Source organism: Argiope bruennichi, chromosome 3, assembly GCF_947563725.1.
Source record: "Argiope bruennichi chromosome 3, qqArgBrue1.1, whole genome shotgun sequence".
NCBI lineage: Eukaryota > Metazoa > Arthropoda > Arachnida > Araneae > Araneidae > Argiope > Argiope bruennichi.
Window position 1 is genome coordinate 73687873 of NC_079153.1, and position 12685 is coordinate 73700557.

At 29.1% G+C, this 12685-nt stretch overlaps 1 protein-coding gene across 14 annotated transcripts in view; it reads left to right on the plus strand.

Moving 5' to 3' along the window:
* The window catches only part of LOC129962641 (disks large 1 tumor suppressor protein-like), a 402450-nt gene that overhangs the window by 270399 nt on the left and 119366 nt on the right, over positions 1-12685 (plus strand). Inside the window, exon 1 of one of the 14 annotated variants that reach the window (XM_056076519.1) lies at positions 9022-9208. The exons of the other annotated variants lie outside the window; for them this stretch is intronic. Coding sequence (XP_055932494.1) covers positions 9146-9208 — 63 coding nt within the window. The 5' untranslated portion in view covers positions 9022-9145. Of the gene's footprint in view, positions 1-9021; positions 9209-12685 lie in introns of those variants that run through there. 14 annotated transcript variants of the gene reach the window in all.

Below are 12685 nucleotides of genomic sequence, written 5' to 3' on the forward strand. Positions count from 1 at the left end.
TGAAATCAGAATATTCTTGAAATCAGGATAGACTTTAGATCTATTTCATCTGTAGAAGACATGCTATAAGCAAAAAAAAAAAAAAAAAAAAAACGTAAGCGACCCTTTAAATTAAAATCAAGTTGATGATCAAGTTGGTTCTTGTAAACAAATTCTCTTTTCAAGGAAATCTACGTCAACTACTTACAGCCAAGATGTGGTAATGGGGAATTTCAACTGGCTACAACCCCAAATAAGAAAGCACAATCAAAGATTACTACAACTACACGTAAGAAATCATTATAAAAGATAATTAATCCAATTAATTCAAACACAATGCCATTCAAAATTAACTGAATATATTGATCACCATTCAGCGCCCTGCCATATAAAATGTGGGGGGTTAATGGATTTCTCGAATGGCACGCTTTACATTTATAAAAAAAAAAATTATCACTGATGATGATTCTCTCACACGAAGAGTGGATTTTTATCATTCAAAAAATGGTGGTTTTTATAACTGAAATTTCAATTCAGATTATCAGTGCAAACTTCCATTTTATTTCGCTGAAAATAGAAATTTTATTTTATTTGAAGTAAGTCCAAAGTGCAAAATTCTAAACGTCAATTAAGTTATGATAATAGCTATGCATGGAGTGAACGAACGTTACATGGAGCCATTATTTCGTTGAAATGCTTTCAGCTTTGACATATTTGGATATACGAACAGCTGGTTATCAAAACATACTTTCACTTCACTAGCATAAGTTTAATTTGTTAAATAAATATTAATGTCCATTTCTATATTACTTAAATAATGCTTCATTCTCCTGCTTCTCCATGCAGATTTAAGTAACCTGTAGTTTTAATTTTATTATATTTCCCATACCAATTTAATTTACCCAAAGTGTGTAAAGCGGCAGCCACTCCGTGATTCTGTCGCTTGCCATAGTGAAATCGTTTTGTAAATACTTTTCCTAGAAATATGCCGGGGACTCAGAAAACGGCGTTTTGCATTCTTCAGAAACTATGCCAGGATTACGATTGCATTCAGTATAAATCTTCGGGTTTTAAAAGCTTTCCTCTTTATTTGAAATGCGTCATTCTTAAGGGAAGATTAATAACACGCGCACTTATGCGAGCTAAGAATTTTATTTTCTGTCTCGTTTTGGCACTACTCTGAAATCTCTTAAAATTTAATTCCAAATGACTTCACATTTTTTTATGTCGGATATGCAACTGTAGATCATTCACAGTGAACAATATATGTAATTGGTAAATTTCGCTAAGATCATGACGATTAGTTAAAACGTTACTCCACAATTATTTGCATACATGATTTTTCAATGAGTAAATTTGTATATCAAAAATAAGGGACTCCATCTAAATTTGAGATAAGCCCCTCTTAATTAAGAATCTAATGAATTTCTACAAATTCGTTGACAGAAGCTTGAAAATTTGTTTGTGAATTGATGATTAAAAGAGAAACATTTTATTGACTTTCTGCTCTACGATGGCTGAATAAAAATTTATTTTATAATTTATCTCCACAGAGGCCAAAACGTTTTCCATACAATTTCCAGCCTTATGTAAAGAATCTCTGTAAATGGTATTATATATCTAAGTGCCCTAGTTAGGAAAATAAGCACTTGTCCCACTTAATTGGGGCACTCTAACATAAACTGTTTAGCTTTATTCGTTTATTGAATCAATCAACTATATTTGCACTTGCATTTCTTATATTATTATTACCATCTCTGCAAAATGCATTTTAAAATTTAATAAATATCTTTTAGCCATTGCACGATAAGATGCACGATTCTCAATTTCTAAGAGCTCACGTAACTTGCTTCTCTATGAAAGTTTCTCGCTTAAAATCTATTCAAAAGCTGCTGCTTTTACTCTTGTTGTTTTGCTTTCCAGCATCGCCGAAACGAATTCCGCTTAACAGAGTTATAAAATTTTCTACTGCCTAAAGAATTCATCAAACTTTTAGCGTTACCAAAAACTAAATAAAATTATCTTCCTGCCGTAGTCACGCGATGAAGAACGTGACGTCATAAAAATGAGTCAAAATGGCGCTCTCGAGAGCTACACGAGGAACACAGATATTTCAGAGGCAAGATAACAAATGAAATTACGTCAACAGCATAGGTGTTGTTTGCTTCGGTAAAGCGTGCTGGTATCTGGAACAAGCATACATAGAGGCGAAAAGAAGAAAAAACATTCTATAAACATCTTGAAGTGCTTTTGTAACATCTACCTATACACTTCCAGTGTTTTTTTATGAAGAAATTTTCTTTCATGGCTATTTTGCAAATTTAAGAAATCGAGCTTGTGCACAGGTCTTTTTGTTGTTAAGATATATGAATAGTTAATTTAGCTCATTTGTTCCAAAATAGCAGTTACTAAAATTTGATTTGTTTAGATTTTCTAGTTTCTAATTGGCTTCAATTTTTATCGTCGTAAAATTAGTCGTAGAAATTTATTTTTATCGAATTTATAGACATTTATAATAACCTTAACGTTTAAAAATATTTTTCACTGAGTCAGATATTTAAATTTTTTTTAACTGTTAGTACATCATATACATAATATTTTAAATTTTATTTCCTTAAAATCCTTTATACATGTTTTAATACGGTTACTAAACGGAATATATTAGTCTTATAATTGTTCCCACGAAAAATATAGACATGCAAATATGTAATTGCACATCATTTTTTTCAAGAAATTTTGTATATTTTTATTTTTGACAACCATAATTTATTTTCCATTTGTTGAAAAGTTTTAAAAATATTGAACTTCTTAGATTAGAATATTTTATGCCGAAAATCACAACTGCCAATATGTGAAGCATTTTCATGTTTTGTCTGTAAAGTAGGCCTACCATATTTTTTTTTTATTTTTTCAAATGCTTAAAAATTAAATGGAATAATACGGTTTAAAAAACGATCTATTTTGATGCAAGGAGTTTTTGTTACAAATATTAAAAAGGGCGATTCAAATGCCGTGCACGTTTTTTTTTTTAATTTCAACTATTTAAAAATTAAAAATAATAATACGGTTTTAAAAACGATGTATTTTGGTTTAAGAAGTTTTGTTACAGATATTAAAAGAGTGATTTAGTTTATGCTCAGATAGATGCACTTCAAATGCCGTACACATTATTTTTTTGCGGTGAAAAATCCATTTTGCATTATTATTTTTATTGTGAACTGACTCTTAAGTTAGATAATATGCTCAATTACATTTATCATGAGACTGTGGCGTCACTTCTCATTGAAAGAACTTTATAGGAATTGTTCTTATGGGTCAAGTACCCATGATCATACCATAATAACCACCTGGAGTGAAAATGATCATCCTAAGATGAGAGTTGAGATCGGAGACCAGACCCTAAAAAAGATTTGATCGGCTTCAGAAGCTGAAGATAAGCGATAGTTTGTATTCTGGAACATGTTGAAGAGAGCTGTTTTATAGCAAGAGAGGGAAATAAGTACCGGAGACTGAAAAACAAAGACAAAAATCTCCAAAATATCTTGAAATTTACTTCATTATTTATTTCAAAGTTAATGATGTCAGAAATTATGTAAAACCCCGTTATGGGAATAAAAAAATATGGGAAATGAAAGCGAATGCTATATCAAATGCAGTACAAGATATAAAATTAGATAGTTCTCAATTAAAATTGGTCGAAATTGGAACTCTTTTATGCACATCTGCCAAGATGGTTAGACATCGACTAGGAGATTAGTCTACTAGATGGCTCGACCAATTTCCTAGCGTGAAATGCTTAAGCTTACCAAACTGAAAACATCAAAAATATAATATTTATCTTCAGAAGATTAAATAAAGTGTAAATACCTTGGTAATTGTTCATTAAACTCAAAACAAGAATCCACTGACAAATAAAAAATGTCACTGAAATTTTTAACTAGTAACTTTTAGAGCATTATATATGCTAAGAGAACAATTTAAATTGCTTATATAAATTCCATAATATGTCACAAGCAAATTACTCCTAAACAATAATAATATGCAAGAAAAAACTAAAGCTATTCTTCAGATTTTAATTTATTTCCTAAATTTGTCAGTGCCATCTATATGGTTTCACTCCAGCTCTACTTCTGCAACTGCTGATGCTAATTTACTCAGTAGTCATGATTATAGAAATTTTACTATCATCAGGATTGGAGATAGATCCATCTTATAGATAGAACTATTTTATAGTTGATAACTTGGCAATTAAAATAAGGAGCAGATTCTTCAACGAAGGTTGTTTATTTGATTTTAAACGAGAATAGGACATTCTTACTAAATCGTTTTAATCACTCAAGTTAATAAGTTACTTGTACAATGTTTAAATCAAGAATTAAATTAAATCAAATATTTAATCAAGAAATCAAGTTTCTTAGTTTCAATTAAGTTTCTATTCTTGCAAAATAAAGAAGAAAACTAATGTTTGTAGATAGAACTCAGAATAAATCCTTTAAAAGTCGTGACTTGAACTTTATTATATACTTTAGAATAAACTACTTAAATAATCTCGCAGTTTATACTCTGAAAAAATCTTTTGCTTAACTGCTTGGTATTACTTTTTGTGAATATCTTAAAATGACCCGATTTTCTTAATATTTTCGTATTCTTCGAAAATTGTATCAAAATCATAATACAGAATTTTTTCCAAAAAAATCTATACAATTGAAAGAAATTTCTTTTGGAAATGGTAACATTTCGAGCAAAACCATACGAATTGACATCAGGAATATGATTATTGCTAATGTTATGTAAAAATATAGGTTGATCGAAACAGGAATTGTAGATCAATAAACAATTCATATTAAAATTTTTAATCCGCAAAAAAAAAAAAAAAAAAAATTATGTAGAGAATGTGTTACGAGTGAATTTTAGCAAATAATGTTTAAATCTTTCTTATAATAAGCATTTTGGCAATAACTAGTCATTTTGAATCTTTACATACTTTATGTATATTTCTCTCTTGTTTATCATTTATTAGTACCAAATTTATTAAACTATTAGTTGCTTTTAGAGATTAACTGGTTCACCGCAGATATTAGATATGTTTAATTTCACTTAAATCGTTTAGATAAATCTTCATGTGCATGATTTTGTAAAATTATCAAAGATTAAAACCGCATTATTTTAATAGTATTGCATATGTTCTGTTAATTCTGCATATGAGCTTTTTTAATGGAGACCAGCTCCATGACATCATAGCACTATTATGTCTGGCTTATTTAGCTTCTAAATTTATATAACAATTTTGTAACTTCACATTTTTATTCGTCCTGTAAGTTACATCAATATTTAAAAAAAAATCTTTAGCTTTCTACAATGGAAGAGAATAACGCAATCAAAAAATTTGATGAAACAATAAATACGTTTTTTGTTTTATTCACAGCATTGAAAATATAATACTGAAATATTCTTAAAAATGTATTTAAAATTTAATTAAATCTATACGAATTCTACAGCTCCTAAATTGGAACCATTTAAAAAATAATTTTTGGACTTTAAAACGGAGTAAATATCATTTTTATGGAAGAACTTTCGTAGGCTATTGCAAAAAACATCAGAATTCTGGGTTTTTTAATTGATTAAAATTTCAGAATAATCACCCCAATGTACACATTTTCACATTCCAAAGTATTTCTTTGCCAAGTTTCGTAATTCTAGGTATAAGTGGCTCTGCTTGTAGAGCATAAAAGGCATACACACATTCATTTTTAGAAGTAGTAGAGATTAATACATTTTTCAGCGACTTACTGCCTTTATTTCTTTTGTGAATATTGTGCCTTTTACAATTTTTACCATGCTTCTGTTGATAATTTTTCATTTTTTGCTTTTTTTAAATGCATTCTTTATTGATCCCTGTATGTATCAGTTTTGGGATAATGCGCATACAACAAATTTATACAGTAGTCTAAAAAATTATTTTTTAATATAATAACCAAAAAAAAATCTTTGTCCCACTCCAAAATACATCGTACGAATATGGATGACATTTTCGTCTCAAATTAAGTTTCCAGTTCACACATAAAGAATTCCATGTCATTAAAAGACGTCCCATCTTAGGATGTAAAATATTTCATTCTATAAAGACTTTCCATTGTTAGCTCGAAGCTCTTTCAAGAGCCTTGTCTCGTAGTGATGAATGAAGTTGTGGACTGAATGTGATGGCTGACATTCTTGGCAGTTCAACCACCGTAAAACTTCCAAGAAGACAGAATGCTGAATTTTCCCAACAAAAGCAGCTCCGCTGAAGGAGTCGCAATTTGGGAAATTTCCATCGATTCAGAAAAATGAATCGCCTTCGCGAAAGAGTTCAAGAACTTCCCGATTTAAACGAAACTAATTAACAACTTGTGTAAAGCTCTTAGCTGCAGTTAAGGGGGAGAGCATTAGCGGCTCAGTGCTGAGCCGTTCGTTAAAACTTATTTGGGTAAATTAACAGCTCAGTAGCGATTTCTTCATTGCCTCTCCTTTCATTTATTGCTTGTTAAGTGAGTATTGAGACACTCAGTTATAAATTATGATTAAAGGAAAAGTAAAAAATATCGAAGTTGTAAGTCGATAATTACTTTTTAAACGCTGTTATCTTCGAAAAGATTAATTAATGTGATTTAAAAAAAACTGGGGCTTCGCAATGCATTCTTTTCTGTTTGTGAATTAATATCGACTAGAAAGATCGCGACAACGAAAAATTAGGCAATGGAGATTTCAAGATTTAAAGGAGGTATTATGTAATATCTTTGGAACTATTTAAAAAATGTGAACTAATTTATTTTTGCAATTAATATTCTCTTAAGGTTAAAAATATCCCCTTGCTTGCGTGGAAAGCACCATTTTTCTACTTTTTTCTATGTGAAGGATATAGAGAGAAAAAAACTACTAGTCAAAATATTATGCCTCGATGAAATTTCAGAGCTCTGAGTCCAAAAAACACATTTTTTTGGGATTATATTCTTCTGTCTGTCTGCCTTTGTATATGTTATGAATCGCTTCTATTTGAGAGAACAATGCTTAAAACCACTTTGAGATAGTTGAATGAAATTCGGTACATAATCGTTATAACAAATTTGTAGCTTCCATCAAATTTTGAACGAAATTCATTCTTAAAAATTTTGTTTGCCCGGCTGTCCAATTATAAGTTAACACGATAATTATAAAACGAATATTGCTGGGTGGATAAAATTTGGTATGCTGGCTAAGATCCAAAGAGTAGCTGCATATCGATTTAAAAACCAAATCCATCAAGAGGTTAATCGTCTAATGTTCTGTACTTTTATAAGTAAATACGATAACTTAACGTCGTAAATCGTTAATAATATTGATTCGGTTACAAAACTTTAGTAATTTTGTTTTTAATGAAATGATGACACTGATGAATGAAATGTACCAGTTAAGTGGCAAAAGCGTTTTAAAATTTAGAAAAAAAAAGGCTTTATTGGCTAAAAAGAGGTATAAAGCAAAAATTTTCAAGTTTAGAGGTTTCTTATATGATTTGGTTAAATTTTTGCAAATTATTTATTGTTAGAAATATATTATCTAGTTCTTGAATTAATGAATGGCCGTATTTTTATCCATATTTTTAAAATTTGGGCTCAAATGATAAATAGCATGAAATTTTCATTTTTTTTTTTTCATATTGTGAAGCATTAAAACAACTATAAAATATCTTTAAATGAAAATACTATTTGCTAAATCAGTGGAGCTTTGTTAATAAATTATTTTCTTTTCTTATTTTTTTCTCGAGTTGACTGTGCACATTATGGTTACAAAAGTGTACTCCATAGATTTAATCTAGCAATAGTTTGCTTATCTTTATAAATATTTTTATTATCAAAGTAACTGATGACAATAAAATCATGGTGTTTATTCTGAAAACAACACTATTAAACTGTTAAAGTATTTTTTCTATAAAGAAAGCTATCCTAAGGAACTACCCAATGAGACTGAAGTAAAGACAAGAGATTTCATATTTTCAAACCATAAAATACAAAAAAAAATCTTTATAAATATTTTCTATATTAACCAAATGTGATATTTTTTTCCACAAAAACTTATCAAAGTAGAATTTTAACTTATTCAGTACGAATTATTGTTTGCAAATGGATTTTTTTTAAGAAGACATCCACTCGATTTCTCCGCGTGATTTCTGTAATACTTTCTTCACATAAAGCGTCAATATTGGCGCTTTTTTCAAGAAGTAATCCGAAGAAGTATTACTTTATAAGTACTTAAAAGGTAACACTACTACCCTATAGAGGTGATTCAACCAAACTGTAGATGCATCATCAGATCACATGTCACAAACAAAAGGCAAGCATATCTATGTATTTGTTCTATCATCTAACAAAGCATTGTTTTACTATTTGCGGAGACATTAATTCTTATTTTTCCCTGTAAGATGCGCATTTGATTTCAGAATTTAATTGATGATGAATTTAACTCTGTATAGTTCATTTGAGATTTAATACTCCAATTTCAAACAGATCTAATCTTTTAATATATAAAGTATTGACACGCAGCGTGTAAGCATGAATTGATTCTGTTGTAAAAACTATCATCAGAAACTGCATCATTCTTGGTCATCGTTCTCTATTTGTAGGTTTTATATGCTAAGAAAGTCAATAAGGTCAGGAATAAGAAAAAATTATTTTACTGGCACGTGTAAGGCACCTTCAAAGAAATATTATCTATGAAAAAACAAAAAGGCAATCATTTATCTTTAATCAGCCAAAGAATCCCTACATTGCCGTAATGGTCTGCTGCATCGTCTCATTTCCACCGTTATCCTGCTCTTGTATTCAAAACAATATACGTGAAATAAAAGCAACAAAAAGATACAGTGGACGAGGACCAAACGGCAAGAAGCCCACTTGAAATGACTCCGTTATCAGCGTTTACCTGCATTTTTTGGCGAAGCTTATCGCGCTGAAAAAAATAATAACAAAGCAAAAGATAGTGTTACCGTAGTTACCAAGCTGTAGGGACCCTATCTCTGAAGAAAGAACAGCTATTTCAGAATGTTATATCTCTTGCTAAATGGTGCTTGTGAGTTTTTATTCTGGTTTCGAGAGTGTGTTTTCGAAACGATTTTGTGCATGAAGTGACCTTTTGACACCTACTTTTCGCCAAGATGAGGCGGTGGTTGAGTTTGATGTTCGATTTGAAATCGCCTATGTACCCCCCAGGGTACACGGTAAGTCTGAAACTTTCCACTTATAGCAGAGTTGTTGTGTCTGTGATACTTGAAATAGCCTAATACTGTATTTTGAGATAAATTAGCAAAATAACTTAATTTTTTTCTTTAAAATATCATTTGTGCTATATACACATATATAACATTGTTTTTGTGATAGAGAACTGTTTATGTAACGAGTATAATAAAGTATCTAAAAATAAAAGATTTTAAAAGAAATAAATCGTTGAATATGTTTTTATCCAATATCTGGATGCTTTTGAAAAAAAATGTTTTCCATAAAGTTTTAGATTACTAGTCTCGTATAATGTAAAGGAATTCAAAATGTTATATAACAATTGAATAATAATTAAATATTACAATTCATATTTATAGAAAATGTGCACGCACATAAAATATATGGCACTACGTTTGAAAATTATTAATTAACATCCTTGCTGTATTTTGTACTAATTCTGGTGTGTAGGATGAAGGACTATAAAACAACTCTCTGATGGTCTCTTTTCTGAAGTTAATTGGATTTTCGTAAATTTTGAAAATGATAAATTAATGTTTGAAACGAACGTTGCGCAAACGGTTTGTTAACCATCAATATTGATTTCAGATGGTACCTAGAAAGTTTCAACCGTATGTCAAGATAAGTGCAAAATTCTATGGTGATATTTTACTTTCTAGATATCCTATGCAACAAGAATATATTTGAATCCTCATATACCTATGACACATAAAAAATGTCAATTTGGAGAATTTTCACAATTTTTTGATAGCTATGACTCGGGTCAAAACGATTTTCTTTACATAGAGGAAGAGTTTGTAAAGATCATTCAGGTTACTCCAAGATTTTCAAAAACAAGCAATAAGAAATAGCTTATTAGTGGAGACAGATTGTTCGGACAGTAAATATTGTATATCTTTGAATGCTGATAAACGTGATTCGATAAATATAGGAACATCAACGAAAAGAAAAAATCTTGATAACAAAGCATAATCTGAGAAAACGTTGGAGCCGCTTGAAAAGTTCCGCCAAATATACATCATTTCGTAGTTCTGAGTAGAAATGGTGGTATGGATACAGTTTCAAATACCTTCGCCAACTATACATATTTCAAAAGACGTTATTGTTTTAACAAACATGGACGACTGCAAATAATCTTGATGTTTCTTAACAGTATAAGAATAAGAAGAACAAAGGGCGAATACTTAGAGAGTTTATATTATTTTGTATGTCTTATCAGCTGAGAAAAGAAAATGTTAAAAATCTAGAGATTAGAAATCTTGATGGACAGCGTTAGATGATAATATTGTCTTCCATAACAATTGAGATGTATGTTGCAATTTGTTTTCTTTAGAAGAAATTTCTGCATTCGGAATAAATATTTTGCTTAAATTTTTGGTGTCAAATATAAATTGTTGCTTTTTTTCATAACGATAGAGGATCCTGATTAATGTTGTAAATGTCAGCTTCGATATCGAATAAAATTCGCCACGAAAAATTGCTTTTCATCTGATTTGTTTCAAGTTTAAACTCGTTTCCATAATATTTATTGGCCATATTTCTTTGGTCTAATCTTGTCCGAAACAAATAATAGCTATGGAATATACTTTTATATTTTTGATGCTTCATTAAGATCACGTTTTTCTTGATAAGATTTTAAAGCTTTCTAAGTCGTATTGTTTAACAAAGTTAAAAATTATGATGTAATAAAACCAATTTTGACATTTTAGAAATAAGAAATGGTTTGGAGGAACTTATATTCGCAGAATTTTAAAGAATTCTGCATTGTAAATATTGATACCACGAAAAAACTATTGCTATATTCATGCTTCATTTAAAATATTTGTTTTCACATTTTTTTTTTTTTTTTGCTCCAAATAATCAAATTAAGGTTACAGATATAAAGTGGAACATTTTCATTGATAATTAATACTTTATTTTCACTGGAAGAGTGAGTATCACGTTGCTTATTTACTTTTTTTAAATAGTTTGTTAAAATATTTGACCAGAATAATTAGAAAAAATTGATCTATTCATAACAAATTTATTTAAATATATATTAGCAGTTTTTATTAAAATAATTATTGCTTTGAATTTCTTTCTTAAGTCTCCTTTAATTCAATAGAAAATCATTAAATCTTTTCAATTTCTTCTGAATGTTTTGAAAATTATTTCTATTAGAATTATCTAGTTCCGAAGGTGTTTTCTGCCTTATTAATCAGTAAAAATACATTTTTACTGATTAATAAGGATTTTTTTGATAAATATATAGAGTATTATTAGACTACTGTATTAGACTCAAATACCTGTGCTGTATTAGAATAAAAAATAACATTATTGGGATTGTCTGTTCTTTACGAGCTTCTCACGTGTTCTTAAACTTTGGTAATTACAATTACTTTTAAATCGAAAACTTATAAAATTATCCTAAGTAATTAAATATTACTTTTATGAATAACTAAAATTAGTTATTATTAATAGTGAATATGAAATCTCTAAATAATTTACATTTATTTATTTACATCTAACAGAGAACACGTGATTGATCTGCTTTCTCATTTAACAATCAGTATTTAAGAATTTCCCCTCTGATTGCTTCTTTGGTCAAGAAAGATCTTAATAAAAACGAAGTTTTATTTTTTAAATAACGTTAAATAAACATTACTAAACTGAATAATAATACTGCCAACTGAATGATAATAAGCACTTGTGAACTCACAAAAGAGGTATGTTGTGAAAAAACTGAATCTTGAGCTTATTCGGAGATGAACTTTCAGTTTAAAGGATAATATGTTTTCATTTTTGTAAAATTTTTATGCATTGAAGATAGAAAGCTAATTCAAATTAGTCGCATTATTTTCGTATCGCAACGAAAAACATTTTAAGTAAAATCTTTATGATCGTTTCCAATCTTCAGAAGTTAAGGGTATGTCGATTGATTTTCGATTTAGATATGATGTTTCATTGGAAAATTATCAGAAATCAATTGCACTTCACTTTTTTCATCCATGTAATTCCAATCTTAGCAAAATTAAAAATGGAAATGGTAGGGGAATGGAATTCTTTCTCCTCCAATGAAAATGATTACCTGCAGGTGCATATAATAATGCATAATAATTTAATTCTTTTAAAATATGCTGCTTATCACTTCAGTAAACCTGAAATATGTAAACATACATTTAAGTTTATTTTTATTTTCTCAGAATACTGCTACATTCTTGCGCAAAAATGCATACATTTTACTAAACATAAGGAAAGGAATCTAAATTCGTCTTCCAGCTTGCAAAAATGATTTCTTTCCTTAGCAGAAAACTACGTTAAAATAGGTAAACAAATGAGCTAGGTATTTTATAATGCCTTATATTGGTAACTTTTATTTTTTATTATAACATTTATAACATTGGTGAATGACTCTACAAATCGTTACTTTAAACTCAGAATTTAAATATTATTACGTTCAAAAATAGCCAGTTTTATTTATA